The following is a 24,115-nucleotide window of genomic DNA, read 5'->3' as shown; positions in this document are numbered from 1 at the left end:
GATTTGAACCTCCTCTTTTCTTTAATGCTTCTCACCATTCCCTAGGACTCCTGGAATTACGTTGCAGTTCTGGCTCCTGTCGTCAGAAATGCAGGAGTCTTCCAGAGCTCTGTGACCAAAGGATTGCAAGTGATATTTTAAAAACAAATGAATTCTTTTATTTTCACCCCTTTTATCCTTTGTAAATCTCTATTTGCTTTCTACTTTTGTCTTTCAGAGTCTATGAAAAGATTTCAGAGTCTATGAAAAGATTTTTTTTTTTTTTTTGGCTTTTGGGCTACACTCAGCTGTACTCGACTCTGAGCACAGGGATCACTTATGGCAGACTTTGGGGACCAGGGACAACCTGGGTATATATATACCGCATGCAAGACAAAAGTCCTACCCACTGTAGTACCTCTCTGACTCCTATGGAAAGTTTTCTGATCAGCAGGCTTGAGATTTTGTTGTTTCTGTATTTATTATCCCTCACAGTGTTGGATAAATATATAAACGCAAGAGCCGTGCTGGTGCTTTTGTGGCAGTGACAGTGGACAGGGCCATCGGTGTCTGCACCCACTTCCTAGTTGGTTCTGGCTATTAGGAAGAGCGCCTACTCTTACAGGATGCAAGTATATTCTACCTAAGTGAAAGCAAAGGCACAAGAGAGCTCACTAGCCCCATCACTTCATTTAGCCCCTCTGGGGAACCCAGTGATAATTTATGGGTGGTCCTGTCTGCTTGCATAATCTGTTGGACATGGGCCACATTACAAGTGAATCATCAAGATTCTCCTTTCTTCTAAAATTGGTTAGAAATGTCCTTTATTGTTTATTTTTGATGTGCCAGGTATCAAACCGATGGTCCGCCCGTGCCAAGGATGTGCTCTACCACTGAGCCACATCTCCAGCACTTAATATTTTATTTTACACCGGATAAGGGAGGAATGTGAGGTTTCTACCAACAGCTGCTAAGCTACTTGGAAGTCTTTTTTCTCCTTAGCACTGGAATTTTCTGGTTATTAGGACATGTGCCTATCTTAATGAAGCTCTGGCATGTAGTCAGTATTCCCTACCCCAGAATATTAACATTAAGAGAATGATGCAGAAATGCATGATCGATTTCAGGCGGCAGTAAGTGTCCAGGGAGATGGGGCCAGGCAGAGGCGTGGCTGGTCATTGCTGAGGTTAAACCTGGACATTTTCTCAGTTACTCATTTCCCCAAAATTAAAATAAATGTCGTACTAGAGAGAAATTTGAATAATGGAAATGGGAAATAAAGAGGGGGGAAGCCACTCACTTTGCTTTTCAAATCAGACTGTAAACATTTCATCTGTTCATGTATTCTTTTCTCATAAGTAGATTTAAAATTTTTTTAAAATCACATTTTTGATCATTGTGTATATTCATGGGCTGGAGCGATAGCACAATGGGTAAGGCGTTTGCCTTGCATGCAGCCTACCCGGGTTTGATTCCTCCATCCCTCTTGGAGAGCCCGGCAAGCTACCGAGAGTATCTCGCCCGCACGGCAAAGCATGGCCAAGCTACCCGTGATGTATTCGATATGCCAAGCACAGTAACAACAAGTTTCACAATTTGTTGTGAGACATTACTGGTGCCCACTTGAGCAAATCGATGAACAACAGGAAGACAGTGCAGTGCTCCAGGGCAGTCTATATTCATAAACACTGCTTGTGCCCTTATTTGTTCTGTAATGAAAAGAGTTTCGATGTCATTATAAACCTGTTTTCTAGAGGGTGAATAGTATTTCCCGGGTCATTTATTATAATGTAAGTTCATCATTCTCCTACTGTGGACTGTTTAGTTTGTTTCCAGTCATTTAAAGCAATACCCCTTATTTGCAAGCTATTCTGAAGATTGCATTTAAAATCAGTGTTGTTTTAGGAAGTGAATTTTCACTTTAAGCTATTCCTTTTTTCTCCTGTTCTTAGATTCCTATCAAATAACAAAAAATAGATTATATTGTAATATTTTGGGTTATACTGCAAACAAGACATAAAGGATTATTGCTGGTGGCCCTAAAAAAGTTTGTGGTCAAGAAAAAGTCACCCGGTGAAATTAAAACTAGTAAAAATTTATAACAAGATGATTTTCTTATTTCTTTTTGGTAAAACCAGGGGTGCATTTTATCGTATTCAGAGATGCTCAGTTCTATAGAAAAAGATGCCCATCTGCACAGAGCATCTCTTTGACTTGAAGATTTTGAGCGCACTGCCAAAGAGTAACTTTTTTTCTTTCTTGTTTTTTCTCACTTTTCTTTCTTGTTTTGTCTTTCTTGTGGTATGGCAACTTCTGGCTTTATGCTTAGGAATCACTCCTGGCAGGTTTCAGGGACTATATGGGATTCGAGACTCAAACTCAGGTCCACCTTGTGCAAGGCAAGGCCTTACCCTTTGTGCTATTGCTCTGGCCTCCTGTTTCTTCTATTTGTGCCTTTAAATTGGTGACTTACTTTTGTTATGTGGAAACAGTTTCTTCTTTAGTCTCTTCAAGAATGTTAAAAGCTTGAAGCTCATGTCCAATTCAATCAGTTTCATCAATAGCTGAATAAATAGCAGTACTCCTACATTATTAAAAAAAAAAGTTAATATTGGATAGTCAGGTATGAGCCGTCGGTTATGGGGCAACTGTAGCCTCATGGGATGGGGGTGGAACCGGCATGTCCTTCCTTCCCTGCCGAGGCCAGAGTTATCCCCTCCACGAGCGGCTCTCCAGATGGCCATGGCCCCAAAGGCACACAAACCAATCTCGTAACTATCCGGCTTTTGGCAGAAATCCCTCCAGACTTGATTAGTAAAATATCAGAAATCCAAAATCGCGTGGCTGCTATTGTGGCCACGTGACATCATATGGTCTTCATAACCAGCAATAGAAAACAAATTATTTCACATGCCTTTCCAGCAGTTCTGATTGTTGGGGGGAAATTACCAATAATAATGTGCATCTTTTGTCAAAATAATGAATGTAATCAAAGTAGAGAGTTAAGTGGAAATCATCTGCCTCACAGGCATTGGGAGGAGTGGGAAGGGGGGTATATTGGGGTTCTTGGTGGTGGAAAATTTGCATTGGTGAAGGGATGGGTGTTTGATCATTGTATGACCGAGACTTAAACCTGAAAGCTTTGTAACTTTTCTCATGGTGATTCAATAAATAAATTTTTTAAAAATGTTAAAATAAATTTGTGGGTGAGGAGAATCTTTGAGGCTACATGGTGCTCAGGGCTTACTCCTGAATCTGTGTTCAGGGATCAAATCAGGGTCTGTCCTGTACAAGGAAATTGCCTTAACAACCCTGTACTATATCTCTGCCCCCAAAGCACTTTAAAAAATACATATTCTTATGTTTGATGAATTACATCACTGTTCTTTGGGGGTCAGTTTTGGTTGTTAATTTCCATCTTTGTTGGGTTCCTGGCTTGGTTGGTTTTTTTTTCCACCTTTTGGGTCATACCTGGCAATACACAGGGGATACTCCTGGCTTTGCACTCAGAAATTACTTCTGGCGGTGCTCAGGGGACCATTTGGGATGCTGGGAATCGAACCTGGGTCGGCCGCATGCAAGACAAACGCCCTACCCGCTGTGCTATCGTTGCAGCCCCTGGCATGTGTTTTCTCCTGACTAGTGCAAGACTGCCAGCTTAGCTGGAAGGGCTGCGTAGGTTAAGTATGGGTGTGCAGGAGCATGCAGGAAGGCTGGTGCTTCTCAGGGCTTGCTGGAAGAAGAGCCGTCGTCGGGGAGCAAGATTCACACGTGTCCTTACAGGATCATTCTTCCTTTTCTCTGTCAAGTATGGAATCTTGTGTTTCAGGCATATGGCAGGTAGACGATCAGCATTCCTCTGAGAGCCTTGTGGATGCTGCAGAAAGAACCACATATGCCGCCTCTCAGAGGCTTGTGGTCCCCTTGCTGGTGGCCCCATGGCTGCCTGCTTCTGCTCCTGGGGCCCTTCCCTTGTTGCACTGTATTGAGGCTTCCAGGGAGCGAGCAAGAATTTTCTGTTATTTTGGATGGTGGTGTCCCTCTGCTTGTTTTTCACTGTCAGTCTGGTTGCATCTGTTTACATATCCCAGGCATTCCTTAAAACCTGATTGCAGGTTCCCTGTTCTGTGTTGAGTGAACACGTTGTCTCCATTTGCAGTTGGTACTTCTGTAGAGATGATTTGCTTCAGCCAAGCCTGAATCAGTAATGGTCAGAAATATTCAACATGCATTTGGATTTTAAAAATCCCCAGCTTTGAGGTTAGTCATTTTTGGTTTGGGGATTTTTTTCTTTTTTTTCTTTTTTTTTTTTTTTTGTATTTGGCATAAAAATTGCTGAATAAAGCTGTTTCAGACAACTGTATCTTACATATCCCATCAGGATGGAACTGCCAACTCCGTTTTCCTTCTGTCTCGAGATTTCATCAAACAGGATGTAGCAACAACCTTCCTTAAGCACTCAATCAAGAAATTCTGCTCAGAGGCTACCCTCAGGCTGGAAGGAAAATTCTAGGAGCCTGCGCCTATTTTAAGCTGCAGCAGTGGCAGTAACTCTTGTCTTTACATTTTTTTTTTCTTTTAAGTAAACCCGATTTGCTCTGGCTCATTTCGAGCTGATTGCTGCCACCATTTCCGTGTAGGTCACATGTTGTTTCGGTTCCCTTTAACCTCCGGTTTGGGTCATGCCCTTGGTGTGTAGAAATAATATGAGTCTGTCACCTAATTGTCATTGACTTCGCACGCGGAGCTTTGCAGCTTTTCAGAGTGACCGCTGAAGCCTTTCACTGTTCTCTCAGGGAACACTAAAAGGGCAAAGAACTTTAAGGTCTTTGTCTCCTTGCTTTCCTAGTACTTAATGGTCAGATCAGAGTGCCCGTAATGTCCTTAAGTAAGCTCTGCGGAAGAATGAGACTATTGTGAACCCTACCTGTTGTAGATTTTATCGGGAGTTTATAAATGTCTCAAACGTTGGTTTTTATTTCAACACCAGTACAGGTATAGGTGATGGAAGTTCTTTCCGTTTTAACAGCAGTTCAGTTTGCTTTATTCTTCCAGTCGCCACGTTTTAGATCAGTGTTACATTGGTAACAGTGTCCCGTTTTACAAATATCTAGAGATTCAATACATATGAAGCAATTGGCACTAATCAAAATAGAAAATTTGAGGGGCAGAGGGTGGGTGTAAGGGAGAATGAAGACAAATAGAAAAATTTAGAGGGGTCTTCCAGGAGATGTTTAGGGGTCCCACGGGTTGGTTGACTGGTAGGTCTGTGTAGGGGCCTGAGGACAAAGTATTCAGAACCCACGATGCCGGGGACCACCAGGGTACTCCGCTGATGCTTGGGGACCAGTAGTCTGATACCCAGCTATCCAGCAGTGTTTGGGAGAGGGTGGGCTGGAGGGCTATACCCGGCGGTGATGCTCAAGATCAAAGAACACATGCAAGTTAGGTGACCTCCACCCTACACTATCTTCCTGGTTCCTGAGACCAGTTTTTCATCTTTTGTCCTTAATGTAATAAAACTAGTGCTAAAATGGTGTCTTGTAAGGATGCTTTACTTGCTGGTGGAGAGACTGGTATATTGACTCTGCCATTATGAAACAAGGACTTAACTAATATTATTTACTGTGATACCTAAATAAAAATAATTCAACAATGCTTTGTGTGTGTACCTTCTCTAAGGGTGGTATTAATGCCTTGCTGTGTTTTTGGTTAGAGAAGGCTGATGGCCCAAGAAGAGCAGTTTGCTGACATATTCTCTAAGGCTTCAGTCTTTGTCAGGAAAGTGACAAGCTTATGAAGAATTATGCAGTTAGTAAAATAGTATGTTTTTAACCATTTATACTATAAGTCCTACTGTAAGTTTTAAAATCTATTTTCTCTTTCGTTTTTCTTTCGAATTTGGTGCCACATAGCATGGTGCTCAGGGGTCACTCTTGGTTCTGCATTCAGGGATCACACGTCTCAGGCTCAGGGGACCTATGGAGTACCAGGGATCAAATTCAGGTTGGCCGCATCCAAGGCAAGCGCCCCACCTGCATGCCTGTCTCTTCAGTACCCCCTCCCCATTTTGTTGTCGTTTTTGGACCACACTGAGGAAGACTCGGGTTATTCCTGGCGCTGCACTCAGGATTCTCTCTTAGTGGTGCTTAGAGCACCCAATGGGATGATGCCAGGAATCCAACCTGGGTCGGTTTCATGCAAGGCAAATACCCTCTCTGCTGTACTATCGCTCTGGCCCCCAGTTTTAAAATTTAAGTCTAGTAAGTGAAATGAATTTGTTGGGAAAGCAGATCTATGAGATGCCCAAGGTTCTAATATTAAGAACTTACACCTTAATAAGTAGTTATTTTAGTACTTGTGCTATTTATTTGCTTTTAAATTATTTCTCATTATACTATCTAATTTTTTACTATGAAAATGGTGTTACCTATTATGGATTCCTAGATTTTAAAGTAGAAATCACCTGCTTCCTTCCTAAATATTACAAAGAAAATAACTGTCTGCACTTTGGGATTCATCAAAGCACTCTGAGTCTTTGAATATCAAAAAGTAAATTTTTACACAGTTCTTTAAAACCAATTAGTAGAAGTAGGATTTACATATTACTGTGTGAAATTACCTGAAACGTGCACATAAGTCATTAATTAGTAAACACAACTCACTCATCCACGTGACAAATGTTACTGCTAACTTGGTGTGTCAGGTATTATTTTAATAATTGAGTTTAGAAGTGATTTTCTTTAAATTATCATGTTTTTAAAGCTAATTACTATTTTATATTTGGCAATTTGGAAGGAGCAATTTCCATTAAGTGACAGTTTCTTAAAACCATGGAAAGATAATTCAATATTTGTATAAGAGACTCTCTAGCTATAATGGTATGGCATTGAGTTAAAGATTCATAAACTAAAAGTAATATTCGTGATTTATAGTACAAGTACAGTTTCATAAATATTACCATTCTGAGGTCTGAAGTTTGGTAGCTAATATTTTAAGAACAGCTTGTGGAGCAGTGTGGATAAATGAAATGTTTCTTTTACATACTATTGCCACGTGTGTGTAATATATTTCATGTTCTATATATGTAAAATTTGTTTGTGAGAATTGACCTTACTTCTAGTTTTGTCATTTTAGGATATTGTGTGTAATTACTTTACAGATAACATTTTAAGTACAATCACTGAAACCTGAATTAATTACACTGATATCATTGAAAATTCCCCTGTTGATATTCACACATATAATATCTTCATGTTTGTCTTTTAGTCACTTGAAATCAAATTCATACTATATTTATAGATGCTAAGTCAGGGATTGTTTCTCATTATTTTCCCTACGTTACTGTTTTTTTTTTTCATTTCTGCAATACCCACTGTCAGAGATTGTTCAAGTAGATACGGATAAAGACCTTACAAAATTCAGGAACAGGTTTAGTGTGTTGATTACTAAGTCATGAGGCCTCAGTCTTTTTTTCTCTTAGTATCTCTTCCCATTCCTCTTCCATGAAACCAGAGAGGATTTGACTTTTCAAGCAGTTGTCTCTAGTAACAGGCATATGTAGGCTGAACCTTACAGTTGGACACAGCTAACAATTTTGGTAATATCTGATACAGAATCCAGAAACCATGTGAAATGGTTATAAGAGTTGATTAGGTCCTATAACTCAGAATTGCTAAGCATCATGTCTAAAACTGAGTGTATCTGCTGCTCCATTTCTCAGACAGGAATTTGTGAACCAGACAGTGGATGGTGCAGGTGAAAGTGATGAGTTCCTGTCTCCTGGCTAAGTTCGAGCCAGACTCTGCCACCTCCCTTTTATTGGACACATTAAGAATTTTAATCTGTATTGTAAGCAATGGGGAATCCCAAAAGATTAAGTGAAGGGTAGCTCTGTAGCACTGTCCTCCTGTTGTTCATCAATTTGCTTGAGCGGACCCCAGTAATGTCTCCATTGTGAGACTTGCTGTTACTGTTTTTTGGAATATCGAATACACCACGAGGAGCTTGCCAGGTTCTGCCATGTGGGCAGGATACTCTCAGTAGCTTGCCAGGCTCTCCAAGAGAGATGGAGGAATTGAACCCGGGTTGGCCGCATGCAAGACAAATGCCCTACCGCTGTGCTATTGCTCCAGCTGAAGTAAAGGGTAATATGACGGAATTTGTGGGTTTTTTTTTAAAGATCCGTCTGTCCTCACTTGAAAATAATTGGGTGGAAGTAGATTACATTGATCAAAAAACTGGTAATTTGGGGTGCTATTGCAGAAATCTGTATTGGATTAGGGCAAAAAGACATGTAGGAAAAAGGCTTGATTGATGTGTGAGGTTGTGTGAGGCTTTGAGTAGTCAAGGGAACTTAAGAGTCCTCCATGAGGGACTGGAGCGATAACACAGCACGTAGGGCATTTGCCTTGCATGCGGCTGACCCAGGTTCAATTCCCAGCATCCCATATGGTCCCCTGAGCACCGCCAGGAGTAATTCCTGAGTGCATGAGCCAGGAGTAACCCCTGTGCTGCATCGCCGGGTAGCTTGAGTGGACACAAAAAAAATAAATAAATAAAAAGGTCCTCCATGGTCTTGGTAGAGCCCTGTAATTACTGGTGCCATTTCCCTAAAAAACTCATCTTGTGTGGTAGCTGAAAGATCATGAATTGTAGTTGAGCCCCTTTGTGCATAAAATTCTGTGATCACTGAGAGATCAGAGTTAGAGATAAGAATTTCATTAGGATTGAGTGATGGCAAGCCCTTGGCATTTGACTACAAAATTGTGGTTCCCCTGAAAGCGGGTTGAGGACTACTTGAGTGGGAGTGGGAAAAAGCCAAGTAGAAGTGACTCAGGGACACAGTGGTGGAGGGTCTTGGGCACTTCCGTGGTGATGAGAGTGTGTAACTCTGTACATCAAAACCATAAGTCGATACTCTTATTGACACAGTATAATACTATTGTAGATTCCAGCTGGGGACCAGGGTTAGAGCTCAAGTGGCAGAACATAGGCATTGTATGCGTGAGGTGGTGGATGTGATGCCAAGCACTGTATGCCCCTTCTTCGGCACCGTGGAGACACCGTGGAGATACCGTGGAGACACCTGATCTTCTCTGAGCACCTATCACAACTCTTAAGTTTCAAAAGTACTGGTGATGGCCATTGGCTCAGGACTCATATAGGGGTGCCCTGGGTTTGGTTTCTTTTTGCACTAGAAACGTTGAGTATAAAAATCATCCATTTCATTATCAATTAGAATGTGCCCAAATTTTAGCTCTCCCACCTATTGAGTGTCAAACCTTGGCAGCCCAACTCCATCCTGGTGGGCTGTGGTGTAGAGTGAAGATTGTACTGATTTGCAAGGCACCTGGTAGCAAGTAAATGTCTGAAAATGGCTCTGATCTTGTCTTCTAGGAACATTTATTCATAGTTATGGAAGAGACTTGTATCAGGTATTAGTACTGCTGTACTTCAGCTTAGAGATTAAGTCGTATCGGATGAAAACGTCCAAAAAGAAAGTGGCAGAATATACTAAGCAGAAAGCCATGATGACTTTTCTTGTGAGAGTAGGAAGAGATGCAGGGTGGAGTGTCTGAGGAACAGCTGCGTATTAGAGGCTGTAGTTTCCTTTAGCTTCTATTTGATCTTTTTATTCTCCCTGAAGACCCAGTATCAGAGAATGTGGAAAACTTCAAAGGCTGAATAAAGCATTTGCACTGCCACAGGGAGACTATGCTGTTTTTGTTTGGTGTGTGTGTGTGTGTGTGTGTGTGTGTGTGTGTGCAAGTGCGGCCATGTATTGTGTGTATATCCCTAGGAAGCAGCTTTTCATGTTTAAGTGCTAGAATATGTTTGGTAAATGAGAGGGGGAAACATTTTGTAGCTTCATTTCTATTGTCATTTTACATTGTAATCTTATTACAGGTTTTATTTTTTTATTTTTTCATTTTTTTATAATTTTATTTATTGAGTCACCGTGAGAGCAGTTACAAAGCTTTCGGATATAAGTCTCAGTCGTACAATGAAACACCCATACCTTCACCAGTGCCCATTCTCCACCCCCAACAACCCCAGTCTACCCCCATCCCACGCCCTCCCCCTACCTGTGGGGCAGATGATTTCCACATTACTCTCTCTCTATTTTGATCACATTCAATATCTTGACACCAGACCCACCATTATTTGAGATTTTACCCCAACACTCAGATCTGCTGAAAAGGCAACAGTAGGCAATTTGTTTTCTATTTCTGGTTATGAATAGCGTATGATGTCGTGTGGCTGCAGTAGTGGCCGCACAATTTTGAAATTCTGAAATTTTAATACTTAAATCTGGAGGGATTTTTGCCAAAACCTGCTGGGTTCCAAGATTTTCTCCTGAGTCTCTGGGATCATGGCCATTAAGCAGCTTGATCAGGAGCCAAAAAGGCTGTTCATGGGCAGTGACTCGGGATCTCATTGGGACAGAGAGGTATAGGCCAGCTCCACCCCCATCCTACGAGTCCCCACATGTCTGGTCACTGAGGACCCAAACCTGACTGTTCGGCGGCCTCTGGAGGATGGTGGCCACCAAACCACGTAGGGGGAGCAGGCGGAGGGACAACACCCTTTCCCCCCTGGGGTGGCCTGGCCACAGTAACCTACTGCAGGGTCCAGACGCATTTCTGCCAGAAGCCGCTGGGTTTCGAGATTTGTTTCTGAATCTCTTGGATCATGGCTGTTAAGCTGCTTGATCAGGAGCCAGAGAGGCCGTTCGTGGGTGATGACTTGGGGTCTCCTTGGGGTGGGGAGGACAGGACGGCTCCACCCCCATCCTGTGAGGCCCTACGTGTCTAGTCACTATGGGCCCAAACTTGACTGTCCAGTGGCCTCTGGAGGATGGTGGTCACTGGGCCGCCAGGGGGAACAGGTCAAGGCACAAAACCTATTCCCACCTGGAGTGGCCCAGCACCGGTAACCTACTGCAGGGACTGGACGCATTTCTGCCAAAAGACGTTGGGTTTCGAGATTTGTTTCTGAGTCTCTGGGATCATGGCCATTAAGCAGTTCAATCAGGAACCAGAGAGGCCATGCCTCCAATTATATAGCTGAGCCAGAGGTGGCTTGTGTGTGTGTGTCTCCCACATACCTAGCTTTTGGCCGTTTACTTTCTTGTTAAACTTTGTCCCACGTTTATATTCCCATGATTGCTGTATATTAGAATTTTTTTATTTATAGATGCCATTTGTCAAAGATTTAAAGTAGCAAAAGTAGTTGATAAAGGCCAAAGGCACAGCAGCAACTTTGGTGTATCTGGAAGTCTGAAGGCACCATCAGGCTGCTGATGCACTCGCCTCACAGGTGCAGATTGACCTGCTGGCAGCGCCATGCCCCGTTATTACAGGTTTTAGATTACAGACACTAAACTTATTATCATACTTAAAACTATTTTTAGTCTCAGGTTAATTAATTCCAGTAGTCCAGTGTTAACTCTTGGCCTGGAGAGAGCAGGGATACAGGTTTTATGATTCTATAAGAAATTTTTTAAAAGCAAGTGAAAAAGGATAATTATTTGCTTTTATTTATTTTCTTTTTCCCTTTTGTTCTAGGATTATGACAGTTTTTTTGAATCAAAGGAAAGCAACACAGTCTATTCATTCTTAGGCCTGAAATCACGGTTGCCATCAAAGGTATGTAAATCTTTACTTTTGTATGGAATTCATCTTAGGTACTGAGGCTCAAAATGTGGGAAGAATGTAAAATTTTAGCTTTCGGTTCCTCAGATGTATAATTAATAAGAGTGTCCGATGTAAAAACACAATGAATCAAAACTTTTCTTTCTGTGTTCCCATGATTGCTGTACATTAGAATTTTTCATTTATAATTCTGTTTATTTATAGATGCCATTTGTCAAGGATTTAAAGTAGCAAAAGTAGTTGATAATTTTCCTTTGAAGTGCAAAGTTTCTAATACATTTTTAATAGTCGAATCAAAGCCACGTTTCTAATATCTTTCACATGTGTATGATCCTTTATGGGAGGGGGTTGTGCAGAAATGAAAGGTCAGTCAAACTTGAAAAAATGCAGTATGTCAGCTTTTAGAGAACACGAAAGACTCAGACTTCTCTAATAATTCTACCTAGAAGTGAAGTGTATTATTGCAGCATTTTGAAACATAAGGATTTCCTTTCAAAATAAGAAATAGCAGGCGGCTGGAGTGATATCACAGCGGGTAGAGTGTTTGCCTTGCATGCCGCTGACCCTGGTTTGATACCCAGCATCACATCTGGTCCCCCAAGCACTGCCAGGAGCAATTCCTGAGTGCAAAGCCAGGAGTAACCCCTGTGCATTGCCGAGTGCGACCCAAAAAGCAAAAAAAAAGAAATAGCAGTTTTGGGTTTGGGTTTGGCTTAGGGGTCACACCCAGAGGTGTTTAGGACTATCCTCTCTCTCTGTGAGGTTTTTGGGTCGAGGGTGTCCTCTATGGTACTCATAACTGTGTGGTTCCAGATGAAACCCGGAGTTCATGCATCCAACGTATGTGTTCCAACTCTGTGAGCCATCAGCCTCCACCCTTTAGTAGTTCTTAATCAATTGAGAAGCAATTATAATTCAAGATCATTTTGATTGCTATGTTCCCTGTTTAAAAAATATTGTTTCTGTTCTGATTATGAAAGTTGGCTAGGTTCCTGTTGAAAATGAAAAAAAAAATACACAAAGTATAAGGTAGAAAATAAAAAATCACTTATTAGCCAGAGACAACTAGCATTTTTGTTGTATTCCTTGCAGTCTGTATATAGTTCATAGTAATTGAGGTTTTGACTGTATTTCAAATTCAGACTGATTTCTAAAGAAAGTACCTATTTTTAACACCGAATTGAAACGAAAGTACATTGCAGGGAACTTTGATGTCTATAAGTAATAGGTCTTTTGAGGCTGCCCAGCATTTGTACCATTTCTGGAACACCTGTGGGAGGAAGATGGAGACTTACAGCAGCATAAATTATACACCAGCACCTGCAGCTCGGGGTGCTGGGAAGCCTTGCTTTGTTTTCACGTCACTAAGTCCACAGATGGCGGTGCGTGGGTTCACGGGCTTGTGGCAAACTCACACATACAGTGTTTAGAGGTTCGAGAGCTGTTTGTCTAACTAAAATATTGGAATGTTTGTGAGGAAATTACATCATCCTGATAAAAATGTTTTATCTAAAGATATTAAGTCATGCAGATTTATCTCTAAAGACTGGAGGGGCAAGAATACGGTAAGAATACATCATCAGTTCGGTAGCTGTCACTGTCAGTGCAAAAACCTGAAAGAAGTTCTGGGTACCTGCCCTCGTTGCTCTCATTTTCCTCAGAAATGGCAAGTTTCTGAGAGGCTCTCCGGGCTGACTTTCTTCACGCTCTGAAAGAGGAAGAAGGGTATCATCTTCAAATTGCTTAGGAAATCTATTGCCTGGCAACTTGGCGTTCATACCACCCCGCCCTGATAATTCTGTGCCACTTGCTGGACTTGTGGGTTGGTGGGCGCTGCTCCCTCCCCCCCCCCCCCCACCGCTTGTGGCCTTCCCAGCGTGGAAGCAGAGAAGGGGGTGAAGGGATGGAAGGAAACCCCTGGTGGAGGACAGGGCAGATCCCCTTGGTTGGAGCTTGCTACGATCTCCCTCTCCTGCACTCTGTGTCAGGAGCTCCTCAGGGCCTCTCTCTCTCTCCCTCTCTCTGCTCCCTCTCTTCTGCAGCTCTGGGCTCTGCTCTCAGTGCTCCCCATAGTTCTGCTCTGTCATGAGCTCCCGCCCTCCCTGGCTCTCTGCGCCCATCTCTGTCAGGGTCAGGGGCAGATCCTCACTTAGCAGACCTCAGCTAACTAAATCCCACTGTGTCTCTTCTCTCAGGCCTCCTTCCCTCTTTTCATTATTTTTTTTTAATGTTTGATTTATTTTTTGTTTGGCGGCCACACCCAGCAGTGCTCAGAGCTTACTCTTGGCTCTATGCTCAGGGATCACTCTTGGCAGGCTCTGGGGACCATATGGGATGCTGGGATTGAACCCGGGTTGACCAAGTGCAAGGCAGGCCCCCTACCCATGGAACTCTCTCTCTAGCCCCTCTAAATTATTCTTCAGTGACTTGTTGGGCTGTAGTTTGGGAATTGACACTATTACTTGATTTTCAGTAAGCTATTCTGGGCCTCCTCACTCACTCACCCCCTCCCCCACTCCCGGTTGTCAGGTGCCAGGAGTGGGAGAAGTCCTGGAACCGGAGTGTATTTCTGGGATGCGGTATCTGTGCCTCTCCTCTCAGAAAGCAGGCAAGGCCTCACAGGTTAACAACTCATACTTCATCTGCTTCGAAGTGAGTTGGGGGCCAGAGCGATCGTCTAGCAGCAGCCTGGGTTCAATCCTCGACATCGCATTACTCAGGAGTAATTCCTGAGTAACTCCAGAGCCAGGAGCAACCCGCGAGCATCACTGGGTGTGGCCCCCCCATAAAAGCCCCCCCCCCAAAAAAAAATTTAGTTGGAGATTTATAAATATATTTACGAGGAAATCGGGATTTCTCCCCCTTCCTCGTCATTCTTGTCAAGGGCTAGGGGATACGTACAGGGCTTAAGGCCCTTGGCTTGCCTTGGAAGTAAATCACCCCCACAAGCCACAGAGTGTGAAGGGCACGACAGCGCCCAGGTATATTGTTCTAAACGGTGGAAGCCTCTCTTTCTGCTCTCCACTCCTGCCTCCTCCACAGTATCTGTGCATGGTGGCCAGAGCTGGAAATCTGCTCCCGGCCGTATAAAGGCATCACTGACCTCTGTCTCTGGGCTTACACAGCAGGCAGAGACAGGAGATGGCCAGAAAAGGCTAATTATAAGTCCCACAGCCAAATCTGCAGTGGAGCCTGACGGGGCTCAGAGGCAGACAGGGTGGAGGAAGGCGGGTCGCGGAGGATAGGTTGGAGGCCATGCCGACTCCGGGTGTGTTCGTCCTGGGAAGAATCTTTAAAGGAGTCGACTGGGTTGCTGCTACTTCAAAGCCAGGTTGCCCAGCTGTGAGCGCCGCCGCACATCTGAGAGGAGGCTTAGTCATTACTGGAAACATCTGGCTTTCCGCCCACTTTCCTCTCTGGCAGGTTGGGTGGGTGTGACTTCAATCTGGGCTCTGATCCTAAAACCCAGAATTTGCTCTTATCAAGCATACGCGGGCGATGGACTGTGCTTTCCAGCCTCCCTCTTGGTGACATTTCAGATCTCACTGCCAGGGCGAGTTATTATTTTGTCAATGATTGTTTTGTCAGTGCCATGCAATGCGGTGATTGGCTTTTTGTTTGTCTTCGAATGAACAGGCGGAACCTTAGAGAAGAAAAGTGGAAAATGAAGGAGAGGCGTTCTGGATGGAACACCCCTGAAACACCACACACACCTGCTTCCTGTTCCATCACTGTGACCAAAGCCACACGCATCAGAAAAGGGTGTTTGGACAAAGTGGGTGTGATGGGGACCGCATGATCGCTTTAAACCAAATCAGGACTGGGCTGGGTTTTTCTTTTTTTCCCCCTTATTTTTGGGTTTGCCTGCAGGTGCTTCTGTCACCTGGAGGTTCTGGGACCTGGTGCAGGTGTTCTTCCTTACTAGCAGAGAGATCAGTGGGAAACATCATCAGAGACCATGGCACATCTGCCCTGAGTTGCCCTTGACACGGCTGTTGTTCCCGCCTGTTTCTCTTTGGGCTGTTTCTCCTTGCAGCCTTGGAGTTGGTGTAACAGACTGAAGCAATGGAAAGATAACAGAGAGGAAGGTGTGTGCTGCAGAGTGACAATGTTGTTCCGCTGATTTGCAGTAGCACCTGTGGAAACAGTTGGAAGTTCTAGCCTCCTCTTGGTAATGGAAATTCTTCCCTAGCCAAATTCCCCAAGCTCCTACAGATGTTTCCAGAATCACTGTCATGAACAGTGTATGATCAGAAATGAATCACAGAGATGAAAATAATTGCTGTTTTGAAAAATTTATGCTTCTTTATCTCTTCCGAGGGGAAAGCCTCACCTAAATGCGTACGACTGCTCAAAAGATATATTTTAAGAAGTGCACGAATCAGGTAGTAAATTTATGGGGAAATTAACTGATATTATAAAAAGCATTTTCAGCTCCAGCAACTTATTTGTGTGTAAAAGCACATATATTTTTTAATGCAGCCCCCTTCCTGTATAGCTGCTTACTCTATTTTGTGAAGGGATTATATTTTTTGAGAAAGGAAGATCTTAAGATATATTTTGTGAACTCTTGATGAGGCCTATTAAAAGACACTAATTGTTCTGTACAACTTGATTGGTTTCCTGTGTGACTTTTCATTGGTCCTCTAAACTTTGCTAGCTCATTTTTTTCTGGCCAACTCACAGTCTCCTAATTTTCAAAATATTGTAAATGTTCTCTTTCCATATATGAGCACCGGTGAGTTCTCAGAGCAGCATATAAGGGAGAGGAGCTGTTGGAGATTAACTCTGAATTGTATTTGCATACAAAATCTCAGTTCTGTTGGAGTAAATGCCGAGGAAGGCTGAACATGTGTATTTCATTAGGGTATACGTTACTGTTATGCATCTCAATCCCTGTTTAACATTTTTCAGAATTTTTAGTGGCTGACCCTGGGAACAGTCATAGATAGAGTCAGTGCTCAGTTGGGCTGCCTAAAATATTCTGATATCCTCAACATCCCGGTATTGGTCTTGCCATTCAGATTCTGTGCAGGAACTTTGTAAGAAGTTGAAACAACGGAAGAATTAAAGCTTCAGATGCGTTCTTCCACCTCCCACCTCTCTCATCTCCTAGATTGCTCAATGTGAACTCTTCTAGAAAACTTGTTGAATGCTAAAAATGAACTCCCAGCCTGAGATTTGCAGCCCCAGACTACAGCCAGAAGAAAAGAATGAGACAGATTTCTACTTGGCTGGAACAGATAGGCATGTAACCACAATTTCTTCTCCAAGGAAACACTATTGTGAAATCATATTGTTGCATTATAATAAGATTCAGGTCAAATTCCATTTGCTAAATCCCAGGGACTATCCAGAAAATAAAAAAGAGTTCAAACTGGATTCTGTATTGCAGTGTGTGAGTCTTTAGATAAGAATTGGAATTTCTTCTCAATAGAGAAGTTTTCAGGAGGATAATGATAAGGTTTTCCAACTTATATTCCATCTGCTCTTGCTCCCAGTCAGCACCCTGCACCAACTGGCTAAACGTGAGTTTATAAGTTAAAGTTTAGAGTTCGAAATCCAGGAGACTCTTGTAAGACAAACCAAGTTACCTAGATTGGTAACTTGATTGGTTGGTGTGAAAAACTGATTCTTCTGAACAAACTAGATAGTGTTATTGAATTACCACCACAGTTAAACATCATTTACCCCATGCCCCCCCCCTTTTTTTTTTGAAATCAGAAAAACAAAGGAGAGATGCCCTGCTGGCTGGTACTGGACTTATGCAATGAACTGGAGGGGTGTGACCTCATTTCCTATAGCTCCTTGCTCTGCAGAGTGCTGAGAGGCTGCCTCTGCAGACACATTTTGTGCGTGCCCAGGCCATTGTGTCCTCACTCACCTTTTACCAGCTGAGTTCCGAGCCTGTGAAAGTTTTCTAGTTTCCTTCTTTAACTAGCTGCCTTTACGTTTTGATAACCAGAGACTTAAAAGCCCAGGGAAGAAGTGGATGGTGTTGCAGACATAGGTGAATATCAAGGATATTTTAAGGCTGGATTTGTATTTCCAATGGTAGGCTTGTTAGGGCAAAGGAAGTATGCTACTAATAATAAAATCATGTCATTTTAAAATTAGATATGATGCAGAGTGCTTGTCCTGCTTGGTTATGGCGATCAAGGGACAGTTTTGCTGGGAACCGACATGATTTTTGCAAACTCTGGGGTTCTTTTTAAATTAAAGGGAAAAATGAAGGATTCTGTTCTCTCAGACTAATTTCTATTTGGATTTTTTTAACAGATTGAATAAAATACTCCTTCATAGATGTTTTATTCTATAATAGTGAACTAAACTTATTTTTTGTCTTCTATTATTGAAGGTACCAAAGCCTCTTTCTGTTTTATCTAATTTCGTTTCCTTATTTGTTTGGTTTTTTTATGGTGTAGGATTTATGCTTTTTCTAGAGACTTTTCTTAAATGTTAAGGTCCATTTTGAACTGCATAATTATTGTTCGTTGATTTAAGTTTGTATACATTTTTCTCTAAAAGCATTGTTGAAGTTTGAAATTTTATATTGAGCTTTAAAAGGGGAATAAATTCCAGAAAACTCATTCTGAAAATGGAGTGTTTATTCCCTACTCTTTGGGTTCTGTTTGGTTGAAGCCTTCCACAGATACAGACTCTCTGCTCCCACCCAGGAGCTCTGTACATTAAAGCTGCAGAAGAATTCTAAAAATGCAGACCATTTGCCCATTCCAGGGAATGCACACGTCATTCTAGGTTTGTGGATGCATGTTGGAAGATGGCCAAGGAATCTTCTCAAACTGTGGCATAGCCTGTGCTGGCAGTACACGCTTGCCCCATGCATGGTTCAGAGGGATAACTGTGTGGAACCCACAGCTGGTGGATTTGTTCTTCAGTTGGATACAGAAAGCAATGAAGTGTAGCCCCAACCTCTCTTAGCAAGGCCCCTTGGCTGCATCACTCTGAGAGTAGAAGAAAAGTGCCTCTGAAGGCATCAGTGTATAATCTCATCACTCAGCTACTTCCGACATTAAAACCCAAGGCGAGGGCTAGAGCAGTAACACAGCGGAGAAGGTACTTGCCTTGAAGGCACCTGACCTGGGTTCAATCCGCTGTATCCCAAATGGTCTCCCAGTTACTGCCAGGACTAACCCCTGAGCATCCCTGGGTATGATCAGAAAACAAACAAACAAAAGATCCCAAGGCAAAACAGGTGAGATAGTTCAGATGTTTGCTTGGCATGTGGAAGTCCTTGGTTTCGTGGTTCCCCAAGTATCACAGGAAGCAAGCAAGCCCTCAGCATTGCTAGATGTAACCGCCAAACCTCAAGACACCAAGACCAGTTGGGGCTGCGGGGTGGCTACGGGGGGAGATGGCTCTGTGTTTTCAGAACCTTGCTAAATGGTGAAACCAAACCAAGAAAACATCACCTGTTTGTTCCAGGCCTTTTTCAGTTCCCCTAGAGATACAGACTGGGCGAGTTCCACCATCCTGAGAATCAGCTTGAGTTGAGTCCTAGAGTGTCACATAAAATGTTTTAGGGCAATGTACCTGGGCATAATGACCATAGTCCCCCCGCCCCCGAGTGGAAGGGAGACTGAGATGCAAGATTTACAGCTGAGTAGTGATTTAAGTTCCTAGTGATTGTTCGAGATCATCCTTGGTTCAGCACCTGAAACACCAGACATGTTTTTCTTCATTATCACAGTTCCAGTTTTAGAAAATTATTTAATAGAATATACAACTATATTTAATGAAACATATATGCATATATTTAATGGAATATAAATGTGTGTGTATATATATATGTATATGCATACAGGCACTCTTAAATGTGAAGAGCAGTAGTCACATCCCTGGGTATCTGCCACTAGCTTGCTCCTTTGAGGCTTGGTGTACTCACTCTCCTGTATTTGACAGGGTCCCTCTACTAAGCCCTGGGCTGCTCAGAACTTTCTGACCTTTACCATGTAAACTCTGTCCAATTTCAAATATGTTCTTCTGTCACTTGTGTGTATCTTTGTTGTGGTTGTGTGTTGTTGATTGAAGTAAGAATCTATTTGATTTTTTTGCTGTTAACTATAACTTGATTGTATGAATAAATCCTTTTTTTTTCCTTTTCTGTTGCTGGATAATAAGTTACATCTCTCCTTGAAATAGAAACAGGAAATGTTGCTATAACCAATATATTAATACTGGTGCATAAACACAAGAGGATATGTACAATTTAAATAGAATCATTGTGTTGTGTAATAAAAATCACATAATGAACTTTAATAGTTAAGTCCAAGTTATTTTCCAAAGTAATGGCACCCACTAACACTGCTGATACCAGTGCATTATAATTTCTAGTATTTTATTCACCAACATAAGATTGTTAGACATAAATATTTGCCAAGCTGAGCAGTTTTATTGGTATCTCATTGTCATTTCATTTTGTGTATATTTGATTACCAATAACTTAAACATGTTTTATTATAGGAGTTCCATTTTTCTTGGAGATCCTTCATGCCTTTTACCTTTTTTTACTATTGCATTGGATTTTTTTAATGATTTTTAAAAGTTCTTTATACTTACCTTTTGTCAATTAATGCTTATTCAACTATTAAGATGAAGAGAAACCATATTTAGAATAGAAATTCTTCTGATGCTTACTTCCAGGAATCTGAAAAGCATGTGAAACTTCATTCTATTTGGAGAAAATAAAGTGAAACACACATATTAGATGTTTGTATTGTGTTCTGATTTTCCACTTTTCAGCATATTAGCCAAGAGAAAAATTCGTGGTGGAAACTTGTGTTCTAGAGGATGCCTTTTCTGAAGCTACATTAAGGTTCACCAATCCCAGTTTCTTGATAGGAAATTAATGTCATGATATTTTGACTGCAGAATTTGGCCCGAATAAACCTTTATGTATCATTTATATATGTAATGTGTATGCCAATATATAATATAGATTTACAGCAATTCAAACCGATGTTAAAATCAGTACTTCTATAAGTCATAGGAGATGTATTGAACCTATACTCATAATTAAATTTTCCTTAAAATGAATGAGGTAGATTAAGCTCATATGAACTTAAGCCAGTGTATTGTGGCAGGAGTAAGTTTCACCTGTCTAATCCAATTGGTAAGTATAAGAACAAAGAAACTACGGTGTCTTCTGAGTCTACTGCTAATCCTGAATAACATTTTTCATAGCCAAAGGATCCTGGCACTGTTAACTGAAAATTTAGAAGAATGACATGAAGATTTAGACTTTTCTATATAACAGCATTCTAAGTCTTTCAGATTATATATCACTTTTTCTCTATAATAAAATTCACATTAGTGAAACATTTGTTTTCATTTTAAGCACTGTGATTTATCATACTATTACTGGTAGGGTTGCATGCATACAGTCTTCCAACCCTGCACTCTCCACCAGAGTATCTACGTCCCTCCATCATTGTTTAGACTTTTCATGGAAATGCTTTGTTACAAATAATCATCATCAATAATATTAGAGAAATAAAAGTTCTATAATAAAAGTGTTTCTGTGAGTACTGTCTAGTATGCTACCAACAGCTAACAGCATTGAAGCCTTTCAGGCCCAGTGGGGCCAGAGACAAGAGAGCTCCGTGGGTTGGGTCAAATGCATTGAATCTAGGATACCTGTGTTTGATCCTCAGGCATTACCAGGTGTGGCCTCCCCACCCCACCCCTCACACACACAAAAATTCTATGTATTATGATACTGATAGTTAAATATATCATGTGCTTTGCATATCAAATACACTGTAGGTTTTAGAGGCCTAATATGAAAAGGAAACACCACAGACTTCATTTTTATATTTGCTCCATTTTGAACATAATGGGTTGAATTACATATGTGGCTTGCATTATATTTTTTTGGACAAAGCATCCTAATAACTTGAATTTATAATTAGAGAAATGCCTTCAAAAGATTTTGAGTTGTGGCAGAAGGATAGAAAAGTGGATATCATTTTTTTAAAAAATTTGTGTTATAACACTGGTTTATCAAGTTGTTCATAATACAGTTGTTTAAGGCATTAAATGTTCCAACACCAATCCCACCAGCAGTGAGACCTTTCCTCCTCCAATATCCCCAGTTGACCACCCACCACCCTAACATGCCCCCTTGCAATCACAAACAAATTTACTTCGTGTTGTTTGTTACAACACAAAGGCAAATCAAAATTTGGATCGATAAAAGACAATTTGTGATACTTGTTTTCTCTCACAAGGACGATACTGAAGGTGGTCTTACTGGGCTGGTTGGTGATGGTTGAGCCTTTTGTGTTACCATTTTTTAAAAAATATTTTTATTAGTGAAACACCATGAGGTGCAGTTGTAGACTTACAAATTTTTGTGCTTGGGTTTCGGTTATACAATGATCAAATACCCATCCCTCCACCAGTGCCCATTCTCCACCACCATGTATCCCAGTATCCCTCCCACCCCCATCTCACCCTGCCTCTATGGCAGGGCATTCCCTTTTGTTTTCTCTCTCCTTTTGGGTGTTGTGGTCTGCAAAAGAGGCACCATTTTTGCTCATTGAATTTGTCGGTCTTCTACAGATTTGTTGTGATCTTCCTGGGCTGAGTACTGAGAAATAGGGGAGTGTTCCCGGGCTATGGAATTAGAACAATTTCGGTGGCTTGGCAGCTTGATGTGGGTCAGTTGTGGAGCTGGGCTGTTTTTATGTCAGAAGGTGTCTGTCAGGTATGGCTTCTGGCTGCCATACCTTTAGACAGAAGGGGGGATATGCCGGCCTCCATTCTGAGAAGAGCCCAGAGTTGTCAGCCCAGACCTTTCGAACTGGGAAGATTCAGTAGCACCAGGTTGTTTCAGAAACTAGTTGTGGAGCTGGACTGTTCCTCTGCTGGCAAGAGGCAGGTGTGGGCAAGGGCTGCTGGGTTTTCTGGTGGAGGCATGGGGTGGGATGGGGAGACTCTTTCATCCCTCATTCTTAGAACACCCCAAAGTAGAAAAAGGAACATCTAGAAGATATTTTTTAATTTATATTTTTTTTGTCTTGATCCTGTGAGCTTTTATTTTTTTATTTTTTTTTATTAGTGAAACACCATGAGGTACAGTTGTAGACTCACAAATTTTTGTGCTTGGGTTTCAGTTGTACAGTGATCCATTGCAAACCACAACACCCAAAAGGGAGAACAAAAGGGAATGCCCTGCCAGAGGCAGGGTGGGATGGGGGTATGGGGGGTGGGAGGAATACTGGGACCCGTGGTGGTGGAAAATGGGCACCGGTGGAGGGTTGGGTGTTTGATAATTTATATTTTTAATTGAATCGCCGTGAGATAGTTACAAAGCTTTCATGATTGAATTTCAGTCACGCAATGGTTGAACACCCTTGCTTCTACCAGTGTGTATTTTCCACCACCAGTGTCCCCAGCATCCCACCTGCCACCACCATCCCCCCCACCTAACCCCCATCCCACCCCTGCCTCTGTGGCAAGCACTTTCCTCCTTCCTATCTTGGGCATCAGGGTTTGCAATACAGATACTAAGAGGCCATAGAAGATAATTGTTTAATGCTTCAGCCAAGACAAGTGTTTTTCTCAATTTACTCTTTGTCTTCCTTTCCCGTGTCATTTCTCCTGAAATGGACAGGATCTACACATTGTGGAAGCCCCTGCCAGCATGCCCAGCCTCTAGTTGCCTTAACGTACAGAGGGATTGTACCCTGTTCATTTGGTCCACCTCTGTTAACTAAGTCATGGTGGCATTTTACCTTTTTGAAAAGAGTATTTCTGAGCTACGGGTACCATCTATAGTTTGTGGAAAAATGATGAATATTAATTGATTAATTCCTAGATTTTTCTAAAATGTTAACTCTATCTGTAAGCTTCATTTGAGCTCTTAAGTATATTTGGATAATCAAAAATTTTAAATGTTTTTTCCTACTCATTGCTCAAGATCAAAACCATGTGAATATTAAAGGAAAATATCTTTGGCAAGAATTATAAGTATTTTGGTTTTTTGCTTTGATTTTAGGAGAAAAGGTTTGTTTGGGGGGAATAGTTTTTTTTTCTAATTAGAATATTGATGGTAACAGCACTCATCTAGTGGAAAAATAAGGTAGAGGTGGGGGTTACCTGTTTTATATGGTGCTTTCCTGAGATCAGAACTGTGTGCCTGGAGAGACCAGTCCTGTACTTCATTGCTTTGCATGATGTTTTGGGTATCATTTGTTACTAATGAACTGCCATGTGTGGGTAGAATAGAGCTTTTGGGGGTGGGTGGAAGAGCTTTGTCCAGGATAAATATAGACAAACATTTTTCATGTTAATTTGGTTTTGCTTATTGTTATCCCGTCAATTTATTTAGCTTATTATATCCCATCTGTTAGATTATCTCTTACTTTTCTCCCTGTTGATTGGTTTCCTGTCACATACTATACACGAGGTTGAAATACAGCTCCTCGGCTCTAAAACTCGAAGTTAGATTCAAA

The 24,115-nt window shown here is 41.7% G+C and overlaps 1 protein-coding gene across 1 annotated transcript in view; it reads left to right on the top strand.

The window, feature by feature from the left end:
- SH3BGRL2 (SH3 domain binding glutamate rich protein like 2) overlaps nucleotides 1-20,359 on the top strand; it is a 63,087-nt gene extending 42,728 nt beyond the window's left edge. The window contains exons 3-4 of the mRNA XM_056109909.1: nucleotides 11,550-11,630; nucleotides 15,273-20,359. Coding sequence (XP_055965884.1) covers nucleotides 11,550-11,630; nucleotides 15,273-15,284 — 93 coding nt within the window. The 3' untranslated portion in view covers nucleotides 15,285-20,359. The remainder of the gene's footprint in view (nucleotides 1-11,549; nucleotides 11,631-15,272) is intronic.
- The last annotated feature ends 3,756 nt before the right edge of the window (nucleotides 20,360-24,115 follow it).

The sequence above is a fragment of the Sorex fumeus genome, unplaced genomic scaffold (genome assembly GCF_029834395.1).
Source record: "Sorex fumeus unplaced genomic scaffold, SorFum_2.1 ptg000008l, whole genome shotgun sequence".
In the NCBI taxonomy this organism is placed as follows: Eukaryota; Metazoa; Chordata; class Mammalia; order Eulipotyphla; family Soricidae; genus Sorex; species Sorex fumeus.
This window is presented reverse-complemented; position numbering and strand designations above follow the sequence as displayed.